The sequence below is a fragment of the Esox lucius genome, chromosome 7 (assembly GCF_011004845.1).
Source record: "Esox lucius isolate fEsoLuc1 chromosome 7, fEsoLuc1.pri, whole genome shotgun sequence".
Classification (NCBI taxonomy): Eukaryota; Metazoa; Chordata; class Actinopteri; order Esociformes; family Esocidae; genus Esox; species Esox lucius.
Window position 1 is genome coordinate 38,563,769 of NC_047575.1, and position 24,012 is coordinate 38,587,780.

The window sequence follows — 24,012 nt, forward strand, 5'->3', positions numbered from 1 at the left end:
ATGTTCAGGCACAAATCCCATCCAACCCATGTCCAGACCTTTATTATTACATCCTGCTTATTTTAAATGTATTGTGAAGCTCAACAAAGGCCCTTAGAGATTGTATTATTTTACTTTATGAAGTCCTATTCAATGGTTGAAGTCAAATGTTTTATTTTCTGTAACTTTTCTCTCCCAGGTGTAGAAGGCACCATGACAATAACGTGTTCAGGTCGGCCCAGACCCAGCGGTCCATGCCTTTCTTCAGGTCTGTGGAGGCGACCATCTATTCTCCTGCTCTGTGTGGTCTTGGTGCTGGTTGCAGTCCATCCAACCGCGGTCCTGGGAGCTCTGGAGCTCCGGCTGGATGAGGAGCAGCCGGCAGGGACCATAGTCGGGGACATTAGTGCCGGGCTACCCCCGGGGGTCACCGCCTCTCTCTACTTCATCTCCGACCATGAGGGCACTGGAGTGGGCAGCGACCTCCACATCGATGAGACCTCGGGGATCATCACCACGGCGCGCCGCCTCGACCGCGAGCGGAAGGACCACTACAGCTTCATCGCCGTAACCATGACCGGGGTCACCATCGAGGTGTCCGTCACGGTCGACGACATCAATGACCACGCCCCTGTTTTCCCCAAGCCCAAGCTGTCGCTGAAGATCCCGGAGCAGACGGCAGTGGGAACCCGGTTCTCCCTGGACCCGGCGTCAGATGCGGACCGCGACCAGCTGACCACTCAAGGATATGTGATTAAGGAGGGCAACATCGGTCAGGCCTTCAGACTGGAGACCAAGAGAGGTGCTAACAAGGTGTGTTGCAGTATTTCATAGCATTGCATAGAATGTATTTTTCCGTTTGAGTTTCTGAATACCCGAACTTAACAGCAGACATGTTCACAGTGTGACTGAAAGCATCAGAGCTTTGCAGAGACACCTCCACTGAACTCTGTCACCCACAGACGTGGGTACATTTGGGGACAGTGAAACAGTTTCTGACAATAAACCAGCTTAACCATGTCTCATTGCAACAACAACACTAGGACCGTGTAACTTACATGCTGCTCTCCTCAATCCGAGGTGTTGTATCTGGACCTGGTGGTGAACGGGGTCCTGGACAGGGAGAAGAGGTCCTCGTACAGCCTTATTCTGGAGGCCTTCGACGGGGGAAGTCCCCGACGCACCGGGCTGATGACCCTGGACGTCTCTGTCACTGACATCAACGACCATGCCCCTGTCTTCAACCAGAGCAGATACCATGCCATAATCTCCGAGAGCCTACCGCAGGGCAGCAACATCCTTCAGGTCTGCCGGTTTCATTACTCCATTTTGGCATCACGAGTTACCTTGGGAGCATGTTATTTTCGAGGGGTGCCTGAATGAACATAAACAACAACTGAATACAAATCCCCAATAGCAGCTGTACTGGCAACAGTCGACAGTGGAAATTCAGGGGCTCAATTTGTCTGCAGTGGCCATGGGTGGAGGAGTAATGACATTTCCTTCCCAAGAAAAGTAAAACCACTGGTGCAACAAAAATATAGAAACTGTAGTTCAATTAAAAGGTTCACAGAGTGAAATAATTGGCTTACAAAAAAACACCAATAACACTGACCTTGATAATGACCAAATTCCTACATGAACATTGTTCAACATGATTTCATAAGGAACAATGTTCATTCATTCACATAAGTTTTCCCTTATTTTTATAATATCAAACAAAAGTAGAGATAATGAAAGTGCTCGGAAAAGCTACACAGTTGTAATAACAGATACGGTAATCAGAGTCTTCAAACCTCTTGACATCTTTCCTTTCAACATTCATCCTGATTCCCCTCTGTCCTTCCTCAGGTGTTTGCATCCGACGCGGACGAGGGAGACAACGGGCTGGTTCTGTACGAGATAAACCGACGCCAGAGCGATCCTGACCGCTACTTTGTCATGGACATGAAGTCAGGGATCATCACCCTGAACCGGCCGCTGGATTATGAGCTAAAACGCGTCCATGAGCTTGTGGTCCAGGCCAGAGACAACGCTAGTCAGCCCGAGGTGCGTGTTCTGCTCTGGTCTGAACTGTGATACTGGATCTGCTTTGGTCTGAACTGTGACACTGTTTCTATTGTGGTCTGGAATGTGATACTGTTTCTATTGTGGTCTGAACTGTGATACTGGTTCTATTGTGGTCTGAACTGTGATACTGTTTCTATTGTGGTCTGAACTGTGACACTGGTTCTGCTGTGGTCTTAACTGTGACACTGGTTCTGCAGTGGTCTGAACTGTGACACTGGTTCTGCTGTGGTCTTAACTGTGACACTGGTTCTGCTGTGGTCTTAACTGTGACACTGGTTCTGCTGTGGTCTGAACTGTGACACTGGTTCTTCTGTCTCAGAGACCTGGTTTGTGTGTCTGTAACACCCAGTTGTCTACAAACAGCTGCTTTTGTCCCTCCAGGTGACGAATGCCTTTGTCACCATCCACGTCCGAGACTACAACGACAACCAACCCACCATGACCATCATCTTCCTCAGCGAAGACGGCTCGCCACGCATCTCGGAGGGCGCCCAACCGGGCCAGTACGTAGCGCGCATCTCCGTTACCGACCCCGACTATGGAGAGTATGCCAACGTCAACGTCTCGCTGGAGGGAGGGGACGGCAAGTTCGCCCTGACCACCAAGGACAGCATCATCTATCTCATCTGCGTCGACCAGGTGCTGGACCGCGAGGAACGGGACTCCTACCAGCTGAGGGTGATGGCCACGGACGCCGGCACCCCCCCACTGAGAGCCGAGTCCTCTTTCACAATCCAGGTGACGGATGTGAACGATAACCCCCCGCTGTTCGATCAGCAGGCATACAGACAGACCATTCCCGAGGTCGTCTACCCAGGGTCCTTTGTGCTCCAGGTGACCGCCCGGGACAAGGACCAGGGGCCCAATGGTGATGTCCGATACAGCCTGCTCACGGATAGGAAGACCCACTCTGATTGGTTCTCCATCGACCCGGTGACAGGGATCATCACCACAGCGAAGGAGCTGGACTATGAGCTGGAGCCGGCGCCCAGCGTCACAGTGGTTGCCACTGACAACGGACGGCCTCCGCTGTCGTCGACGGCAAGGGTAGACGTGGTGCTGCAGGATGTAAATGACAACAAGCCAGTGTTCTCTAGCGACTTCTACAACGTGACCATCAAGGAGAACTTGGCTGCCGGGACCTGCTTCCTGGAGGTAGGAACAGCTCTACATATCTCTGTGTGAATGACTGGATATCTCTGGCTCCGCAAATATGTGAAGTACTCTACAGTAGAGTGTTAAGTTGAAGTGTACTACTCTACATCAATGTTAAGGTGAAGTGTACTACTCTGCATCAGTGTTAAGGTGAAGTGTACTACTCTGCATCAGTGTAAAGGTGAAGTGTACTACTCTACATCAGTGTTAAGGTGAAGTGTAATAATCTACATCAGTGTAAAGGTGAAGTGTACTACTCTACATCAGTGTTAAGGTGAAGTGTAATAATCTACATCAGTATTTTGGTGAAGTGTAATACTTTACATCAGTGTTGAGATGAAGTGTACTAATCTACATCAGTGTTGTGGTGAAGTGTAATACTTTACATCAGTGTTAACGTTAAGTTTATTACTCTACAGCTGAGCTTTGTGTAGTCATGTGAATGAGTAGGAGACATCTAACACACACACTCTCACACAATCATCTATTCTTTTCAACCTCTGTTCAATCACACGTTTTCAATCAAACTCGTCTCCTCCCATGTTTCTCTCCTAATATCTTCTCCTCTTCCTGTCTGTGTTCCGTACTCCCTATCTAGTGGTCCCTTTGTGGTAAACAGAAGTGCACTGTGTCGTGTAGATGTTTGTGTCATTTGGCGCATAGCAACTGTGATATTTCACCAGGCAAACTAACAGCCCTCTGAGGTGGTATTTTACCAGGCTAACTAGCAATCCCTTGGGGAGTTACATCATCAGGCTAACTAGCAGTCCTCTGTGGTGTTAATTTACCAGGCTAACTAGCAATCCCTTGGGGAGTTACATCACCAGGCTAACTAGCAGTCCTCTGAGGTGATATTTCACCAGGCTTAGCCTACTAGCAATCCTCTCACTGGCGTACTTGCAGTTTTGCTGCTGCTGTTTCATATCATGATGCGCATTTGAAATTAAGTGGACATTGTTGTTACCAACTGCCTATCTGCTCGCCCTGGGCATCTCTTATTTACTATGTCCCCAGCTGTGTTAATGTCTGTGCACGAAAGACTGCAGGCTAACGGTTTGAGTTGACAGGCACACCGACTCCTACTCCCATACCTTGTGGACCTCTCCTCCTTGTGGTCCTCCCCACCTTGCGGACCTCCCCACACTGCGTGGGCTGTGTGGGTCTCCTGTACATAAGTGAGCCCCTCTGAGGTCGGGACACATCTTCATGTGATCTAAAATGAGTAGACAAGAATCACTGGGGCAGTCCTGGAATGTGTCCTTATTGGGAATAAAATGGGATTTATAAGGTTTATGAAGGACATGTGGGGAATGGAAATACTGAAGTATATAGAACATAGGCAAAGAGCGAGTGGGACAAGGAGATTGAGAGACAGAAGTAACGGGAAGGAGGGGGAGAGAGTGAAAGAGTTCACCTGCATTCCTCTAATGAGATTTAGTCTCTGTTGCCGTAGCAATGTCCTCTACCTCACCTCAGAGTTCAGTGAGTTGCTATGGCAACGGAGCCAGCAGTGTTAGGGAGAACCTTCAGAAGCCCCCCGAATCTCCCCGCTACGTTATCTCACGATAACGTGCCTGTCTGGCTCTCTTTTTTGTTTTTTGTTCTTTCCTTTTTATAGCATGTGTGGTGTTAGCCTTCATTTCAAAGCCGCCCGCCCCAACTTGCCTAGAAAATGTCCAGCGCAACTGAGTTTGGACAAATAGCGGTAGAACTTTCAGCGCAAATGGCTTTGGATAAATGCTGGAATTCCGCGTTGTTGCAGGTTAATTTAACTGTTATTTGGACAGGGAAGGTTGGCTGATTCTGCTGAGGAATCTGGCATGTGGGACTGCTCCCCAAGGATGGGAGTGGGGGGAAGGAGTGGAGGAGAATGGAAGGGGAAGGGAGGACAGGAGAGAGGGATTGAGTGTGAAGCAAAGGAACGACACAAAGAAAGAGAGCTGAATAATATTGATACGGAAGGGGGTCTGGTAAATGAGGTGGTTTATTTGAATCTGTTGTGTTTTCCCTCAAAACAAGACAATGTATTCCAAATACAAAAACACAGGGAAGTCGGGTCCCATAATCGTAGCATAGAGTTATCCTGAGAGGGGGACCGATAGTTCCTCTCATCCAACCGGATTCTCTTCCGCAGCACCTTGAAAACTTGTCTGTTTCATCAGTTGATGTTGTGGATGTCTTCAATTCGTTAATGATGATACTGTACTTAAAAACTCATCCAATGGTGTTTCTACTGGGAAAGATGGTCAGGTGTCTGTCCTTTCTCCTTATTCCAAACCCAATCCAAGGCCACCTTTTTAAAATGAGCAAAAAACGAATCTAGAGCTAAGACCCTGCCTGTGATAGTTTATACGTACAGAGTTGTTTTTTGGCACCAAGCCTGTGAGTGTGAGGTCTGTCACGTCAACGCTGATGTCAGAAGAGAAAACACACACACACACACACACACACACACACACATAGACACAGCAATGCATATGACACTTCAGACTCATATAATCTCATATCAAGTGTTATAATTAGAAGGATGACATTCTGTTAGCCGAAACTAATGTGGTCTCTCACAGCTGTTAAACCTTAAAACCGCTGTGTGAAATGGAACAAATAAATGTCCCTGTGAGAAAGAAAAAGGAAAACCTTTGAAGAGGAAGAGGTGTGTCTGTGGTGGACAGGGAGAGGGCTGGAGAAAGAGAGAGGGGAGAGAGAGAGAGATAGGGTTAGAGAGTGAAGGGGGGGGGAGATAGGGTTAGAGAGTGAAGGGGGGGGGGTAGGGTTAGAGAGTGAAGGGGGGGAGATAGGGTTAGAGAGTGAAGGGGGGGAGATAGGGTTAGAGAGTGAAGGGGGGGGGGTAGGGTTAGAGAGTGAAGGGGGGGATAGGGTTAGAGAGTGAAAGGGGGGGAGAGAGAGATAGGGTTAGAGAGTGAAGGGGGGGAGATAGGGTTAGAGAGTGAAGGGGGGGAGATAGGGTTAGAGAGTGAAGGGGGGGAGATAGGGTTAGAGAGTGAAGGGGGGGGAGATAGGTTTAGAGAGTGAAGGGGGGGGCAACTCTTGTCAAAGTTCATATCAGTTCATTGTTAAGCGTAGCTGAGATGTCTGAAGCGCCCGGCCTAAACCAGCTGAACTCAGAAATCAGTCTGGACATTTTGTCCAGACATTTTTGCCCACATTAACACCCAGACCTTCAGAACAATTTCTGTCAAACTTTTGACCTGACAGTGACCCTCAGTAAGAAAAAAAATCATAATTTTCCAACAAAGATCCATTAACAAAAAGATCCTCTTACACCTAGCTCAGCTTAAATATCAACACCACGGGTAACTTTGACAAGGCTGTGGAAGATATCAGACCGGAGCCTAGAAGGGCCTTCTGCGTCGTCAAAAAGAACCAACAATCCTGATGACCTTGTAATCTGGTTTAAAATCCTCCAGTCAGACATTGAACCCATTGCCCTCCATGGTTGTGGGGTCTGAGATCTGCTTACCGTCCAAAAAACCACTCTGCTTGAAGAATTCTGTTGAAGTATCCTAAACGTACAAGGGCTTTGTTGTGTATGGTTTGCCATTCACTTTGCCTTACGTGGGTGTGAAACTGAATGGTAATATTCTGAATTGTTATATAATTAGAGGATATGGTACTCATTCTGCTATATGATCATTATTTGGGGGGTTTCCCAGAGACCTTGAGAAGGACCCCTTAAGCCAGATTTTGGGGCACTTTTCACCAACTCAAAGTGATTCCACAGAGCCCCAGGACAGTAACACAATTAGGCCAAATCAAATCATGAGAAAAAGTTGTTGACACTGCAAAGAATCATCCTAAAAATATACTATTGTGACTGACCCAAAATAGAAAGCTATACAGTCATGGCCTTGACTATGTACAGACTCAATGATCATGGCCTTGACTATGTACAGACTCAGTGATCATGGCCTTGACTATGTACAGACTCAGTGATCATGGGCTTGACTATGTACAGACTCAGTGATCATGGCCTTGACTATATACAGACTCAGTGATCATGGGCTTGACTATGTACAGACTCAGTGATCATGGCCTTGACTATGTACAGACTCAGTGATCATGGCCTTGACTATGTACAGACTCAGTGATCATGGCCTTGACTATGTACAGACTCAGTGATCATGGCCTTGACTATGTACAGACTCAGTGATCATGGCCTTGACTATGTACAGACTCAGTGATCATGGCCTTGACTATGTACAGACTCAGTGATCATGGCCTTGACTATGTACAGACTCAGTGATCATGGCCTTGACTATGTACAGACTCAGTGATCATGGTCTTGACGCCTGTCTCTCCTCTCCCCTCTCTCCTCTCCCATCTCTCCTTTCCCCTTCTTTCCACTCCCAAGTCTCTCCTCACTCCCCGTCTCTCCTCTCTCCCTGTCTCTCCTCTCCCTGAGTTTCTCCCCGTCTCTCCTCTCCCTGTCACTCCTCTCTCTGTCTCTCTTTTCCTGTCTCTCCTTTCCGCTCGTCTCTCCTCTCCCCCCTCTCTCCTCTCTGTCTCTCCTCTCCCCTCTCTTCATCTCTCCTTTCCCTTTCTCTCCTCTCCCTCTCTTCTCTCCCGTCTCTCCTCTACCCATCTTTCCTCCCCCCAGTCTCTCCTCACTCCCTATCTCTCCTTTCCCTGTCTCTCCTCTCCCTCTCCTCTCTCCCCATCTCTCCTCTCCCTGAGTCTCAACTCTCCCCTGTCACTTGTCTCCCCTGTTTCACCCCTCCTGTCTCTCCCACTCCTTTCCCTGTCCCTCCCACTCCTCTCCCTGCATCTCCCTCTCCTCTCCCATCTTTCCTCTCTGCTTCTCCTTCCGTAATCTAGATTAACCAGTGAATATATCCAGACAGTCCCTCTCAAAGTAGTCAGTAGGAAACAGCTTATCTATCTTACACACACACACGCAGACACACACACACAGACACACATCTTCATCCTGCCCTTTAAACCTGTGTAATACAGTGTAATGTTTACTCAGCTCCAGCACAAAGGATTTATTTACTTCCACCCTTCCACTCCTTTCTCCTCGCCACTTCCTCCTGGCAGTTCCCAGGACGGAGGTGTGTGTGTGTGTGTGTGCAGTGGGGAGAAAAGGACGGTGTGTGTGTGTGTGTGTGCAGTGGGGAGAACAGGACGGAGGTGTGTGTGTGCGTGTGTACAGTGGGGAGAACAGGACGGAGGTGTTTGTGTGCGTGTGTGTACAGTGGGGAGAACAGGACGGAGGTGTTTGTGTGCGTGTGTGTACAGTGGGGAGAACAGGACGGAGGTGTGTGTGTGCATGTGTGTACAGTGGGGAGAACAGGACGGAGGTGTGTGTGTGTGTACAGTGGGGAGAACAGGACGGAGGTGTGTGTGTGCATGTGTGTACAGTGGGGAGAACAAGTATTTGATACACTGCCGATTTTGCAGGTTTTCCCACTTACAAAGCATGTAGAGGTCTGTTATTTATATCATAGGTACACTTCAACTGTGTGAAAAAATGCAGAAAATCTCATTGTATGATTTTTAAGTAATTAATTAGCATTTTATTGCATGACATAAGTATTTGATACATCAGAAAAGCAGAACTTAATATTTGGTACAGAAACCTTTGTTTGCAATTACAGAGATCATACGTTTCCTGTAGTTCTTGACCAGGTTTGCACACACTGCAGCAGGGATTTTGGCCCACTCCTCCATACAGACTTTTTCCAGATCCTTCAGGTTTCGGGGCTGTCGCTGGGCAATACAGACTTTCAGATTTTCTATTGGGTTCAGGTCTGGAGACTGGCTAGGCCACTCCAGGACCTTGAGAAGCTTGTTACGGAGCCACTCCTTAGTTGCCCTGGCTGTGTTTTCGGGTCGTTGTCATGCTGGAAGACCCAGCCACAACCCATTTTCAATGCTCTTACTGAGGGAAGTAGGTTGTTGGACAGGATCCCGCGATACATGGCCCCATCCATCCTCCCCTCAATACGGTGCAGTCGTCCTGTCCCCTTTGCAGAAAAGCATCCCCAAAGAATGATGTCTCCACCTCCATGCTTCACGGTTGGGATGGTGTTCTTGGGGTTTGACTCATCCTTCTTCTTCCTCCAAACATGTGGAGTGGAGTTTAGACCAAAAAGCTCTATTTTTGTCTAATCAGACCACATTACCTTCTCCCATTCCTCCTCTGGATCATCCAGATGGTCATTGGCAAACTTCAGACACTGCAGGATTTTAATCCATGATGAATTCTCCCTACTGTATGTGAGATCAGCTGTGGGTCATAAGCTGGGATCCTACTTCTGTCTTTCTCTCCTTCTCTGTATCCACACAATCAATCAGGCACAGTGTGAATAGGACCCTGTACACTCGTAGATGAAAGGTTTCCTGCAAATGGATTCTTTGGGTGTCCCTGTAGGATAATGCTTTAATGGAAAACCCTTTTTTTCCCCTGGTAGAACCCTTTACATGAAACCTCAAAATGCTTATCCTACCTGCAGGTAGGTCAGGACAACACAACTGGGTGTTAGACAAGTGTTTTTGCTGCAGTGCATTGTGGTATCAGTAGTTTTCCTGAACTGTGACATGTTCAGTGGCTAGATTTTCTTCGGATAGGACTGACCTAGGATCCTGGGCATTCCCGAGCTGCTTGGATTTGATCTCAGGTTTGGCCAGGTGGGGAGTGCTCTGTTGTGCAGTCGTATGTGTGCCTGGTGTGTATTTAGTATGTTTGGCATGTGTGTTAATGTTATTGCGGTCTTAATGTGCAGTGTGATGTGTTTACAGGTGTGCTCCTAATGACACCGAAATCTCTACATAGTATACTTCTTTTCAACTGAGTCCAACAGGCACCAGGTCAGTTGAAGGGCACTGTGCAGGGAACATGGTGTCATTGTGGATGCTCATTATGTCTTCTTTCCTCTGAGACAAGGAGTTATTCTGGAAATGGCCTTGGCCATTCCAGCAGCTATACACACACACACACACACACACACGTATAGACACACACACACACACACACTCATAGAACAAAGTCCACACACATGCTACGGTCATCAGTAACTGACAGCTGCATAGTCCTGATGAAGAGGAGGCAGCTGCATAGTCCAGTTCTCTGTGTTGTACTGTTGATCAGACCCATGGTGGACTACTGTGGGATTGGAGCCTGATGAAGGCATTAATCATCTTTCTGTGTCCACCATGCAGAGATGTGACATCTTTCTGTGTCCACCATGCAGAGATGTGAAATGTTTCTGTGTTCTCCATGCAGAGATGTAACATACGTCTGTGTTCACCATGTAAAAATCTTTCTACTTTCTGTTTTCACATAGTGTGGAGTTTTGTCCCGTTGGCAACAGCAGACAATGTACATCTCTAGTGACAGTGTGTGTCTGTGTGTCTCCCTGTGCTACCATGTGTTTTCCTGTTCAGGGAAAATGAAACATCATTCATACTGACAAACAGATGTTCTCAGACAAACACAGACAGACACAGATGAAAGTGAGACAAAGAGAGAAATTATGCAGTTTACCTTTACCAGGTGCTTTACCAGACCAATCAGCAGGTGACCTATGTTAGACCAATCAGCTGATGACTTTTGTTAGACCAATCAACTGGTGACCTGTTTTAGACCAATCAACTGTTGACCTGTGTTAGACCAATCAGCTGGTGACTTTTGTTAGACCAATCAACTGGTGACCTGTTTTAGACCAATCAACTGTTGACCTGTGTTAGACCAATCAGCTGGTGACCTTTGTTCCTTTTCTACCACTGAGAATAGGAATACTTTAGTCACATCAATTACCACAAAATCACATGTATTACTATACACACACACCTCTGCATACAGGATGATCATACACACACACACACACACACACACACACCTCTGCATACAGGCTTATCATACACACACACACACACACACCTCTGCATACAGGCTGGTCATACACACACACACACATGTCTGCATACAGGCTGGTCACACACACACACACCTCTGCATACAGGCTGGTCATGTGCAATAGCACTGTGGTGGTAAAGACATGAAGCCCCACTGTGAAACAACTTGTGCAGATTATGTTCCTGGGATCATAGACCGAAATCTCCTGCTGTGTGTGAGGCTATTTGTGTTTGTATATGTTTTTGTGTTGATGTGTGTGTGTCTGTGTGTGTAAGCATATTGGTTCCAAACTGCATTTCCAGAGGAAGTGATCAGATGCTATGTGATTGGTTGCTGGAGAGGCGAGGGTGTGGACAAGACTTACTGATACACTCAACCATATAGAGCTCTGGAAAAAATTAAGAGACCACTTTTTCTTTCCTTTCCCAAAAAATCGAAAAGGAAGGTTTTGAGTGAAGAACAGAAGGGTTAAAATTAAGAGACCACTGCAAATTGAACACTTCTGTTCCTCAATCAGAACTTTGCAGTGGTCTCTTAATTTTCTCAATTAATTTCTCAATTAATTTCAATAGACTTTATTGGCTTGGAAAGTTAGGTTATGTGTGTTGTCAAATTATACGAAGAATAACAGTAAAATCAGGCAACACTAATGGTATGAAAACATTTCCGCTGTTAGCAGATGCTACATTGGAATGAGAATAGTGGTAGAATACATACCGTAAACATACTGAAATAGTAGAATGCTAATCTGGCATGACATAAAAAACAAGAAATTAAATCACTGGCCATCCCTCAGATTGTGGCTGGGAGCCATATTATTGGCTGCCAAATATACACATTTTCATACAAAACAAAAACAAGTAAAAATCAATATCAAGTAAACATTACAGGAAAGGCATTTTGAGTTTAATATTATATGCTATGTACAGTGTAGTAAAAATGTGCAAATAATTATGAGTAAGACTGACAAAGGAGAAAAAATAATAAATACATGATTACTGGTTAGATTCACAGTGTTTATGTTCCACTGGTTGCCCTTTTCTCATGGCAACGGGTCACAAATATTGCGGCTGTGATTGCACATTGTGGGCTCTCTCTCTCTCTCTCTCTGTCTCTGCCTCACACCCTCTCTCCTTTTTCTCTCGCCATCTCCCTCACTCACGCTCTTTGTCTCTCTGTGTGTGAAGACAATATGAAGCCCGCTCTGAGCGTCCACATTTGTCAGTAAATGGCCGGTAACCATGAATGAGACCTCAGCCACCCCACTTCTGACTGCAGCCTCCTCCAAGTTCCAGCCGCTACAGAGAGGATTGCCAGCTTTTCCAACCTCTGCCTGTCTTTGTCATATGCTCTGACAAAGACTGTAAGCTGACTAGTCAATACAGAGAGAAGTCGAATATGCCTTTCTTCTGGTACGGACATGTACAGTCAGAGCTGTGTCATGACCTGCACTCTCTCCCTCTCTATGTGTACCAAAAGTCACTCTATTCCCTACATAGTGCACTACTTTTTACCCGGGGCTCCATAGGGGATAGGGGCCTTTTCTACATCACTGTTTTCACCACTACACACTTGTTGCTGGGGCATGTACATTGTATCCTTCTATTCCATTCCCTCAGTCTGTCTCTCGCTCTCTCCGTCTCTCTAGTCCCTCTTCCCCTTTTCTCCATCTCTTTTCTTTCTGTGCCATGCCCCTCCTCCCCATCCCGCTGTCTCTTCGGGCCTTTTGGTCAACACTCGGTCAGTCTGGGTATTTGGCCTGGGTTAAGTAACTAGTTTTAATTAGCCTCTTTGCTGTGCGTGGCTTTTCTTTGAGGATTTTTCTATGTCAGATTAATTGTTAGTTTAAGTGGAGCGTAGTCCTCTAAATGTCTTCAGGAATGTTGGCCGCCATGTCGGGCCAGTTCTGAGCCAAGGTAAAGTGAGGTTCGCGTTCATTCGCGTGATGAAGCTTTACGTTGATTAATGCTCCACTAAAGGACTTGAGGCAACAGCCGCACTTTACGCTTAAGTATTTTTCTCTATTTACATTTCGGTCATTTAGGAAAGGTATGACAAATAATTTCTTTCTACAGCCCCAATTATATTTGTAACTGGTTTATAATAACGACAAGGTACCTGAGGGGCTTATATTAGCAATATCCCAGAGCAAAGGGCTGTGGTCAGGTCATCCGGCGTTTCGTCATCCATAAGAACTGTGACGTTGTCTGTGTTCACCTAGTGCCTCATCAGTTCAATATTCGACATCTTTCTGACAGTGAGCATCCCGGGTTCGAACCACACGTTTATCGTCAGCCGTGTAACACAGATAAATGCTTAGGATATTATAATTAAAGCATCTCTAAAACTGTGAACAGTGCTTTAATGCTTTTATGACACTCTCTGGTTTGAATTGTTGTGTCAAGAAATGGAGCTTCGTCTGAGGCTCTGCTGATTGTCTTTCCTCTACAAGGAGCCATGTTTTCCTGTGTTTACCCAACTCAGTGACAAGGCTTTGCTCTCTGAGCCTGTCCTGTGTCATGGTTATTCTAAGGTTTTGATCAGAAACCAAAGTTAAACAGATCCGCGGTGTTCTGAGCCAGGCAGCAGAGCACACAATGTTGCTTTGTGCCTAGGTTCATGTTTCCCGTCAGTTAATTTTGCCGTGTTTTTCACTGTGTGGTAATTTGGTTTATTCTGATGGGATAAATGTTCAGTGTGACAGGAATTCCTGCTACCACTTCACTGTCATCCAATGTCAAACTTCAAGCCCTTACTATGAACAGTAACCATTAACACATCCGTCAACAGGCTCTATGACATTTGAGTCAGTGTGTAAGAAACAGACTGGGTCAAGCTTTCAGGGTTACCAGAGTTCTACTTGTATTTTATTATTTTATAGCACCATCTAATATCACCATCAAATAACACCATGTAATGTCACCATTAAATATCATCATCAAATATCACCATCTAATATCATCATCAAATATCACCATCTAATATCACCATCTAATGTCACCATCAAATATCATCTTCAAATATCACCATCTAATATCATCATCAAATATCACCATCAAATATCACCATCTAATATCACCACCTAATAGCACTATCGAATATCACCACCTAATAGCACTATCGAATATCACCACCTAATATCACCACCTAATAGCACTATCTAATAGCACTATCAAATATCACCATCTAATATCACTATCAAATATCGCCATCTAATATCACCATCTAATATCACCACCTAATATCACCATCTAATATCACCATATGATATCCCCATCTAATATCAACATCTAATAGCACCATATGATATCCCCATCTAATTTCACCATCTTATAGCACCATATGATATCTCCATCTAATATCACCATCTTATAGCACCATATGATATCCCCATCTAATATCACCATCCACTATCACCATCTCATTTGGACATCTAGGACATTTATAAAGACACATGGACACCAAACTTACATATGGAATGGGGGAGGAGGGGAAAAGGGAGGGAATGAGAAAAATAGAGTGATAACTGGTATTGGAGCAGACTGTGCAGGAGGAGGTGTGATGGTTACCATGACAATGGAATAGAGAGCGATGAAGGACACTGGAGGCGGACCAATTTATTACTGTGTGTGTGTGTGTGTATTTTTCTGTGTGTGCAAGTGTGTGTGTGTGTGTGTCTGTGTGTGAGAGTGCCTGTCTGTGTGTGTGTGTGTGTGTGTGTGTATGTGTGTGTGTGTCTAAGGAGAATATGACAGAATCGAGTGGATTTGGAGCAGACAAAAGAGCCAGCCAGCCATGACACACCCAGGATACAGCCAGCCATACAGCCAGACAGATCTACACAGACATACAGACAGACATACAGACAGACAGACATAAACAGACATACAGACATACATACAGACAGACATGTAGACAGACATACACAGACATACAGACAGACATGCAGACAGACATGCAGACAGACATACACAGACATACAGACAGACATACAGACAGACATGCAGACAGACATGCACAGACATACAGACAGACAGATAGGCAGACATACCATGAGGATTGTCTTCTAGATATGTATGTCTATGTGTATAATATATATATATATATATTTATATATATAATGCATATATAATGTATAATTATGTGCATGTCAGACTGTCTTTGAGTCTGTCTGTGGCTAGATGACCGTCACCTTTATCTACAGGGTCAGAGAAGCTGTTGCTATGGTAACCACTTCTCTATGCATACATACTAAGATGAAGAGAGGGATAAAGTGACAGTTGGATAGAGACAAAGATGGAGAGAGAGAGAGAGAGAGAGAGAGAGAGAGAGAGAGAGAGAGAGAGAGAGAGAGAGAGAGAGAGAGAGAGAGAGAGAGAGAGAGAGAGAGAGAGAGAGAGAGAGAGAGAGAGAGAGAGAGGATAGACTTGTCCCAGGAATGCTGAACATTCTTTAGCGGCCAGGAAAACAAAGTGGCCTCTTTTTAGTGGCAAGGTGTAAGGAGAAAAACACAAATCAAAGTCAGTATCTAAAACAGTTCAGGAAGAACTTATTATGGCAGTGGTTTTGCCTGGGTTTGTATGTATGTCTGGTTGTATCTGTGTGTGTGTCTGTCTGTCTGTCTGTATTTCTCTGCGCGTGCATCTGTGAGTGTGTGTGTGTGTGTGTATACTTAGTATTGATCCCTACTTGCAGTGTAATGACATTGCAGCTGTATACTTCTTTCTCCATAAAGAATTTAGATAGAGTCTTCATTTAACCTGGAGGTAATTACTGGACTAATGCCTTGCAGCTTGACTCTCCTATCAGAGGAATTGTCCTCATGGTCTCTGTGTCTGTCTCTCAGGTTTCACTCTCTCTCTCTCTCTCTGCCCCTCTCTCCTGATATTCTCTCCCTCTTCCTCGTGTTCTCTCTCCGTCTCTTGCTGTCTCTGTGTCTCTCTGTCCCTCTGTGTCTCTGTCTCATTGTACTGGGTCTGCAATGCAGATGCTAACCATTAGCTAATGATAGATGTATTAGATTTAAAGTGATGACTGGTAAATAAAATGCGTTTGCTTCTGGTTTAAAAGTAAACATCTGGCTTGAAACTAGGACATGGTGTTTCACATGAACATAATAAAGTGTGTTCTGAAACCTAGGATGTATTTCACATGAACACAGTTAAGTGTACTTAAAAACCTAGGACATGGTATTTCCCATTAACACAGTGAAGGGTGTTCTTAGAACCAGGACAATGTATTTCCCATTAACACAGTGAAGGGTGTTCTTAGAACCAGGACAATGTATTTCACATTAACACAGTGAAGGGTGTTCTTAGAACCAGGACAATGTATTTCACATTAACACAGTGAAGGGTGTTCTTAGAACCAGGACAATGTATGTCACATTAACACAGTGAAGGGTGTTCTTAGAACCAGGACAATGTATTTCACATGAACACAGTGAAGGGTGTTCTTAGAACCAGGACGTTGTATTTCACATTAACACAGTGAAGGGTGTTCTTAGAACCAGGACAATATATTTCACATTAACACAGTGAAGGGTTTTCTTAGAACCAGGACGTTGTATTTCACATTAACACAGTGAAGGGTGTTCTTAGAACCAGGACAATGCATTTCACATGATCTTACACAACCTCACTGTCATTATTTCGCCTCCACCAGAGCAGTGGAGGCCTGCTCCAGATTTAAGTACATTATCTAACTAACTCTCATTATCAGTCTCCTCTCATCTCCTCTCATCCCCCAATTCCTTCTCTCTCTCCTAGGTAATGTGCTTGGCTCCGTGTCTATGTCATACATCCCATCCAGGTGATTTAGTATCAGGCAGCCAGGCCAAAGACTCACCAGACACACTCTCTTTTATAGAACTGCCACAGAGTGAGTTAATTATCTGGAGGTGATCTCAGAGAAAGGGGGGGTAGTGAGCGAGATCAAAGCACTTCACATAAACTACATACATTTTGCCCTCGTACTTCGGGCCGATGCAGAAACCTCAAACTTTTTGCTATGAACAACCTGTCTCCGACAAGCCGTAGTGTGTTTTAACAGTTGGTTTCTGTTTCCGGGCTGTGATTTGCCCCGTAACGGGGCGGCTCGTGCTGCAGGTCAGCATACGGTGGCGACACACTGCAAACTGTCACCCTGAAAGCCAGAGAGAAACGGGCGTGAACTCCAGAAACACATTATTAACAATAACAGCTGTCTGAAGCAACCGCCTGACAAGAAACAAGTCAAGACCCCAGTATTGCTGTGCTTGTCCAGAGGGCTGTTTGTCTGGGCTGTGGAGAGCCTGGTGGAAATGTACCCGCTCCAGTTAGTCGCTCTGGATAAGAGCGTCTGGTACACAACCAAAATGTAAATGTAGGGGGTAGACATGAGGGAGGGACAGAGGAGAAGGAGAAAAAGGAGGAACGGGGAGGGAGGGCATGTTGTGTTTAAAACAAAAGACAAAGTGGGATTGAGATAAGATGAGGGATATCGCTGTCTCTCTCTCTCTCTCTGTCACACACACACACACACAGACACGCACACACACACATGCTCACAGAGTTGCTAGCTCAGTATTGAGGGTGATTAGTGATGATAACGGGTCTGCTTATGCCATCAGAATGTTCTGGAAACTCCCCGGCGAGCATTGGACGGCCCCTCATTCTCATGTTTGTACAAAGTCCTTGTTATTCCAGTGCAATGTGTGTTTCCATCTTCATCCTTCTCTATTCACCCCTCTCTCCTCATCCCTCACTATTCATCCCTCTCTCCTCATCCCTCTCTATTCATCCCTCTCTCCTCATCCCTCTCTATTCATCCCTCTCTCCTCATCCCTCTCTATTCATCCCTCTCTCCTCATCCCTCTCTATTCACCCCTCTCTCCTCATCCCTCTCTATTCATCCCTCTCTCCTCATCCCTCTCTATTCACCCCTCTCTCCTCATCCCTCTCTATTCACCCCTCTCTCCTCATCCCTCTCTATTCACCCCTCTCTCCTCATCCCTCTCTTTATATATCTCTCGCTCCTCATCCCTCTCTATTCACCCCTCTCTCCTCATCCCTCTCTATTCACCCCTCTCTCCTCATCCCTCTCTATTCACCCCTCTCTCCTCATCCCTCTCTATTCATCCCTCTCTCCTCATCCCTCTCTATTCATCCCTCTCTCCTCATCCCTCTCTATTCATCCCTCTCTCCTCATCCCTCTCTATTCATCCCTCTCTATTCATCCCTCTCTCCTCATCTTTCTCCTCATCCTTCTCTATTCATCCCTCTCTCCTCATCCCTCTCTCCTCATCCCTCTCTATTCATTCCTGTCTCATCATCCCTCTCTCCACATCCCTCCCTCCTTATCTCTTTTTCCTCAATCGTCTCTCCTCATCCTTTTCTCTTACTCTTGGTGCAGAGGAACGAGGCTGGTGTGCGGGGGGGGGGGGGGTGTGTCAGATAGACAAAGAATAAGAAAAAGAGAGAGAGAGATGTAGACAAAGCGTGAGTGAAAATGAAGGGTCATGACCTAATAGTTGACCCTTGTAATCCTTGACCCCTGACTCCATCTGGATCAGAGGATCAGGGAAGACGGAAAGACAGGAAGACCGGAGAAGTGTTCAAAAATAAAAGGGTAAGAGGGGGTTATATTCTCTGCTGAGGAGAGAACCAGGTGCTGGGAAGAGGGTATTAGGATATAAGGAAGGGAAGTGTGAATTGCTTTGGATATTTCAGAAACATTTCTTACAGGTTCCTCAAATTTAAACTGTAGTTCATCTAATAATTTCTGAAGAATTACGAACAGTTTCCATTTGAAAAATATCTTAAAGCAAACTTTTTGTTATAGGGTGAATGAGAGAGGAGAGGTGGTTTGGAGGTTCCCTCTGTGCTGAGATGTCAGAGGTCACTAACAGAGGAAGGGTGTTTGTTTCTTGCCCTCTGGCTAAAAGTGTGCTACCAGTCACACTGAGTTAACCTTGCAGACCACAGAGCTGGGACAGACTGTGTGTTTGTGCGTGTGTGTGCGTGTGTTTATTATCAGAAACAGAATACCACATCCTCAGCAGCAAACTGCCCTAAAGCTCACACTGCTACCAGTTTAATTTCAGAGATAAAAATCTAGTGGCCATCCTCTCCATTCCCTTGCTAGAGGAGTCCAATCTGTCTTCAGAAAACTACTTCAACCACTTTGATTTACTGCTGGAGGAATCCCCCTTTGTCTTTCTGTGTTTGTCACAGTCTTTTTCACAATTCATTTTCAGTTTTTCATGTTTTGCTCATTCGAACTATCAAACCAAAACACAGACTAACACACACAAGCACGTGCATAAACATACTCAGAATTTCCAGGCTCAACATTTATCAGTTTGTGCGTATGACTGTGTGTGTGTGTGACTTTGTGCGCATGTGACTGTGAGTGACTGTGTGTGTGTGTGTGTGTATCTGTGTGTCTGTGACTGTCTGTGTGTGTGACTATCTGTGTGTGTGACTATCTGTGTGTGTAACTATATGTGTGTGTGACTGTGTGTGTGTGACTATGTGTGTGACTGTGTGTGTGTGACTATATGTCTGAGTCACTGTGTGTGTGTGACTATGTGTGTGTTACTGTTTGTGTGTGACTATATGTCTGAGTCACTGTGTGTGTGTGACTATGTGTGTGTTACTGTGTGTGTGTGTGTGTGACTATATGTCTGTGTGACTGTGTGTGTGTAACTGTGTGTGTGTGTGACTATATGTCTGAGTCACTGTGTGTGTGTGACTATGTGTGTGTTACTGTGTGTGTGTGTGACTATATGTCTGAGTCACTGTGTGTGTAACTGTGTGTGTGTGACTATATGTCTGTGTGACTGTGTGTGTGTAACTGTGTGTGTGTGACTATATGTCTGTGTGACCATATGTGTGTGTGACTGTGTGTGTGTGTGACTGTGTCTGTGTGACTGTGTGTGCGTGACTATATGTCTGTGTGACTGTGTATGTGTGTGTGACTGTGTCTGTGTCTCTGTGACTGTGTCTGTGTGACTGTGTCTGTGTGACTGTGTGTGTGACTATGTGTGTGTGACTGTGTGTGTGTGACTGTGTCTGTGTGACTGTGTCTGTGTGACTGTGTCTGTGTGACTGTGTGTGTGTGACTGTGTCTGTGTGACTGTGTGTGTGTGACTGTGTGTCTGTGTGACTGTGTGTGTGTGACTGTGTGTGTGTGACTGTGTGTGTGTGACTGTGTGTGTGTGACTGTGTTCTCAGTACAGCTGGTCTATAGGTTAATACTAATACTCCCTCCCTCCTGAGTAAATTACACTAATCATTCGTCTGAGACTGCAGAGGTTTAACCTCTGGGGAGGAGAGGACAGTGAAGAAGAAAGGAAGAGAGAGGAGGAGATAGGAGAGGACAAAAGAGGAGTGGAGAACAGAGGAGGGGAGAGGATGGGAGGAGAGAGAAGAAAGGAGAATGAGGGAAGACAAGAAGAGAGGAGGGGAAAGGATAGGAGGGAGAGGTGGAGAGAGGAGTGGAGAAGAGAGGAGGGTAGAGGATGGGAAGGGGGAGGTGGAGAGAGGAGTTGAGAAAGGAAGTGATGAAAAGAGGGGAGGGAAAGGATAGGAGATGATGGAGAAGGGAGAGGATGGGAGGGTTGGAGAGAGTCAAGGAGAGTAGGGAATAGTGAAAGAGAGGAGAGGGAGTGTTTCTCTTTGTTTTCTGTCTGTCAGTTCAATCCTCAGTGGATTTGGAACATGTGTATAAATATTTCTCTGTCTGTTTTCATCATCTACATGTACCATCAGTTCTGTGACTGGACTGGACTGGGTCTGGACTAGGACTGGGTCTGGAATGGGTCTGGACTTGACTAGCGCTTGACTGGGTCTGGGATGAGACTGGACTTGGACTGGGTCTTGAGTGGGACTGGCACTTAACTGGGTCTGGACTGGAACTGGATCTGGACTAGGACTTGGTCTGGATTAGATCTGGGCCTGGACTTGGTCTGTAATTGGACTGGACTTGGCCTGAGTCTAGAATGGGACTGAGTCTGGACTGGGTCTGGGCTGGGACTGGACTGGGTCTGGACTGTGTCTAGGTCAGCACTTGGACTGGACTGGGACTGGAATGGGTCTGGACAGGGTCTTGAATGGGTCTAGGGCTGGACTGGGATTGGGACTGGGTCTGGACTGGGTCTGTACTGGGACTGGGCTGGGTCTGGAGTGAGACTGGACTGGGACTGGACTGGATTGATTCTGGACTGGGACTGGAATAGAGGCTAGACAGAAAAACAGACATTGTTTCTGTGTGTATCCAGATCATGTGGGTTAAGAGCGTGTTGGCAGCTTGGCTTCTGTAGGATTTAAAATGTGTTAGGAATCAAAATGTCTGGGTTAAAGGTATGTAGATCACTGTTTCACACACACAGAGACACACACACACACATACACATACGCATACACACACAACAACAACAAAACATTTGCCCCTTGACTTTGATATTAGCATCTATGACTCATGACATAACTTGATGACCTATGACCTGTGACTTAACTTGATGACCTATGACCTGTGATTTCAGTTGTATCAATTGAGCAACTTTGGAGTTCAAACAACATCACACTGACTGGACATTTCTCCATGTCGTTCAGATGTCAATTTTTCTCCAGGCAAAGAGACAACAGGTGACATTTTGTCATCATGGAGATGCTTCACACACCAAAGAACCTGCTAGTGAAAACGAATCACAGTCCTACTATTGGACCGGCAAGATGTCAATCAACACTGGTTGGGTGACATCGTGAGCATATTGCTGATTTGCTGCATGGCTTTGATACTGGGTGTAGCTCAAACTGTTAAATAAATAAGATCCAAATATTGTTTTGTGATCCAGAGTATATATAAAGTTAATAATTAACTAATGAAGCATTTACAATTTGTTCCAAAAAAATAGAATCATAGTTTATAGAAACATATTCTGAAAGTACATAAACATCTATTTGGTCTGTTAGTTCAGACAAAACATGAAACATCAATATTGTTTTTAACATGAAAAATTGTATATCCATAAATATAAAACAAAAAATAAGTATAAAGTATCCCACACAAATTTTACTTGTAAATGTTTTTTATGTTGTTGTTAGTTGTTGGTTGTATCTCTTTGTGTGTCTGTGTCTGTGTGTGTGTGTGTGTGTCTGTGTGTGTGTGTGTGTGTGTGTGTGTGTGACGGCGGGGAGGTGGGGGCAGGGTACAGGGGGTAACTGATAGAACTTCCACTGATACCAGCAGAGACAGTGTGACTCCTCCACATGTCTCCTCACAGGGTCCTGTTTCATTCCCTTCTTTAATATTTTATGGCCCATGTTAAAACATTCAAGAGGATATTGATCACACGCCTAATCAGTTCAGGATGTTGAGTTGATGTGGAGCTTAACATCCACTACACAGGTGTGTAAAAAAGTTTTATTTCTACCTAACAAAAATATAAACACACAATGTACTGGTAACAGCCAAACCCCTTTCTCATCACAGACATTTACCATATTACGAAAAGCTTATTATATCTGTTTAAATATTGCATTTATATTTTTGGTTTATTGTACCATGGCAACCAGACACTCCTCCTATGATACAGAGTAGAAATTACCCAAATATTTAAAGTGCTAATAGGTACAATGCTAATATATGCAGGCTGACTTGTCTGGGTAAATCCTAATGTGAGAGATCTGTATGGATCAAGACATCAAGATCTAACACAGATCCAGTCAGTGTTTTGAACGCGCGCTCAGCCAATGCTGATGTTCACAGTGGGTCTACCAAATTGCTTTTGCTAGTCTTCACTTCTAAAATGCTGTATGATGTTTTCTCCATGTCTCTAGAATATAAATGCATGTTTTATTGTCTCCATGCTTCTAGAATGTAATTGGGTGTTTCTTTGTCTCCTTGCTTTTAGAATGTACTGTAGAAGCATATTCTGTTGTCTTCTCGATTCTAGAATATAATAACCTATTCCATTGTCTCCTTGGTTCTGGAATATAAATCCATAGTCCGTTGTCCTCTTGCTTTTAGATTGTAATTGCATATTCATTCCATTGTCCATTTCAACAAATGCTGTTAGGGACAACGAAACATTGGAAAGCTTTGAGTCTGTCCTGTGGGAAACACCCTTAGAGGGACAGACAGCATTGGTGTGATATCTTATGTTATCTGATATTATGTATTCCTACAGTTGCCTATTGACAAACACACACAATACTTATGCTGCTGTTGTACAATGTTTGCGTGTGTGTGTGTGTGTGTGTGTGTGTGTTTACATGGTTATAAGAGTGAGGGTACTATGTTCCTACCTTAGAGCAAGACGGTCCTCATCATGGTATCAATGGGCAGCAGCCTGGTGGTTATAGCTTTGGGCCAGTAACTGAAAGTTTGCTGGTTCGATTCCCAGATCCCGCTAGATGTTTTGCCGTTAAACCTGATTATTTAAGTTGCTCTGCTAAAGGGCAGTTTCCATGGGGGAGTCCTCTGAGTTGTCCTCTGAGTTGTCCTCTGAGTTGTCCTCTGAGTTGTCCTCTGAGTTGTCTCCCTGAGTTGTCCTCTGAGTTGTCCTCTGAGTTGTCCTCTGAGTTGTCTCCCTGAGGAGTCCTCTGAGTTGTCCTCTGAGTTGTCTCCCTGAGGAGTCCTCTGAGTTGTCCTCTGAGTTGTCTCCCTGAGGAGTCCTCTGAGTTGTCCTCTGAGTTGTCTCCCTGAGGAGTCCTCTGAGTTGTCCTCTGAGTTGTCCTCTGAGTTGTCCTCTGAGTTGTCTCCCTGAGGAGTCCTCTGAGTTGTCCTCTGAGTTGTCTCCCTGAGGAGTCCTCTGAGTTGTCCTCTGAGTTGTCTCCCTGAGGAGTCCTCTGAGTTGTCCTCTGAGTTGTCCTCTGAGTTGTCCTCTGAGTTGTCTCCCTGAGGAGTCCTCTGAGTTGTCCTCTGAGTTGTCTCCCTGAGGAGTC

The 24,012-nt window shown here is 45.3% G+C and overlaps 1 protein-coding gene across 1 annotated transcript in view; it reads left to right on the plus strand.

Moving 5' to 3' along the window:
• The window catches only part of LOC105011153 (protocadherin-16), a 110,117-nt gene that overhangs the window by 18,565 nt on the left and 67,540 nt on the right, over positions 1 to 24,012 (plus strand). Inside the window, exons 2-5 of the mRNA XM_034293406.1 lie at positions 179 to 792; positions 1,060 to 1,284; positions 1,831 to 2,028; positions 2,431 to 3,204. Coding sequence (XP_034149297.1) covers positions 193 to 792; positions 1,060 to 1,284; positions 1,831 to 2,028; positions 2,431 to 3,204 — 1,797 coding nt within the window. The 5' untranslated portion in view covers positions 179 to 192. The remainder of the gene's footprint in view (positions 1 to 178; positions 793 to 1,059; positions 1,285 to 1,830; positions 2,029 to 2,430; positions 3,205 to 24,012) is intronic.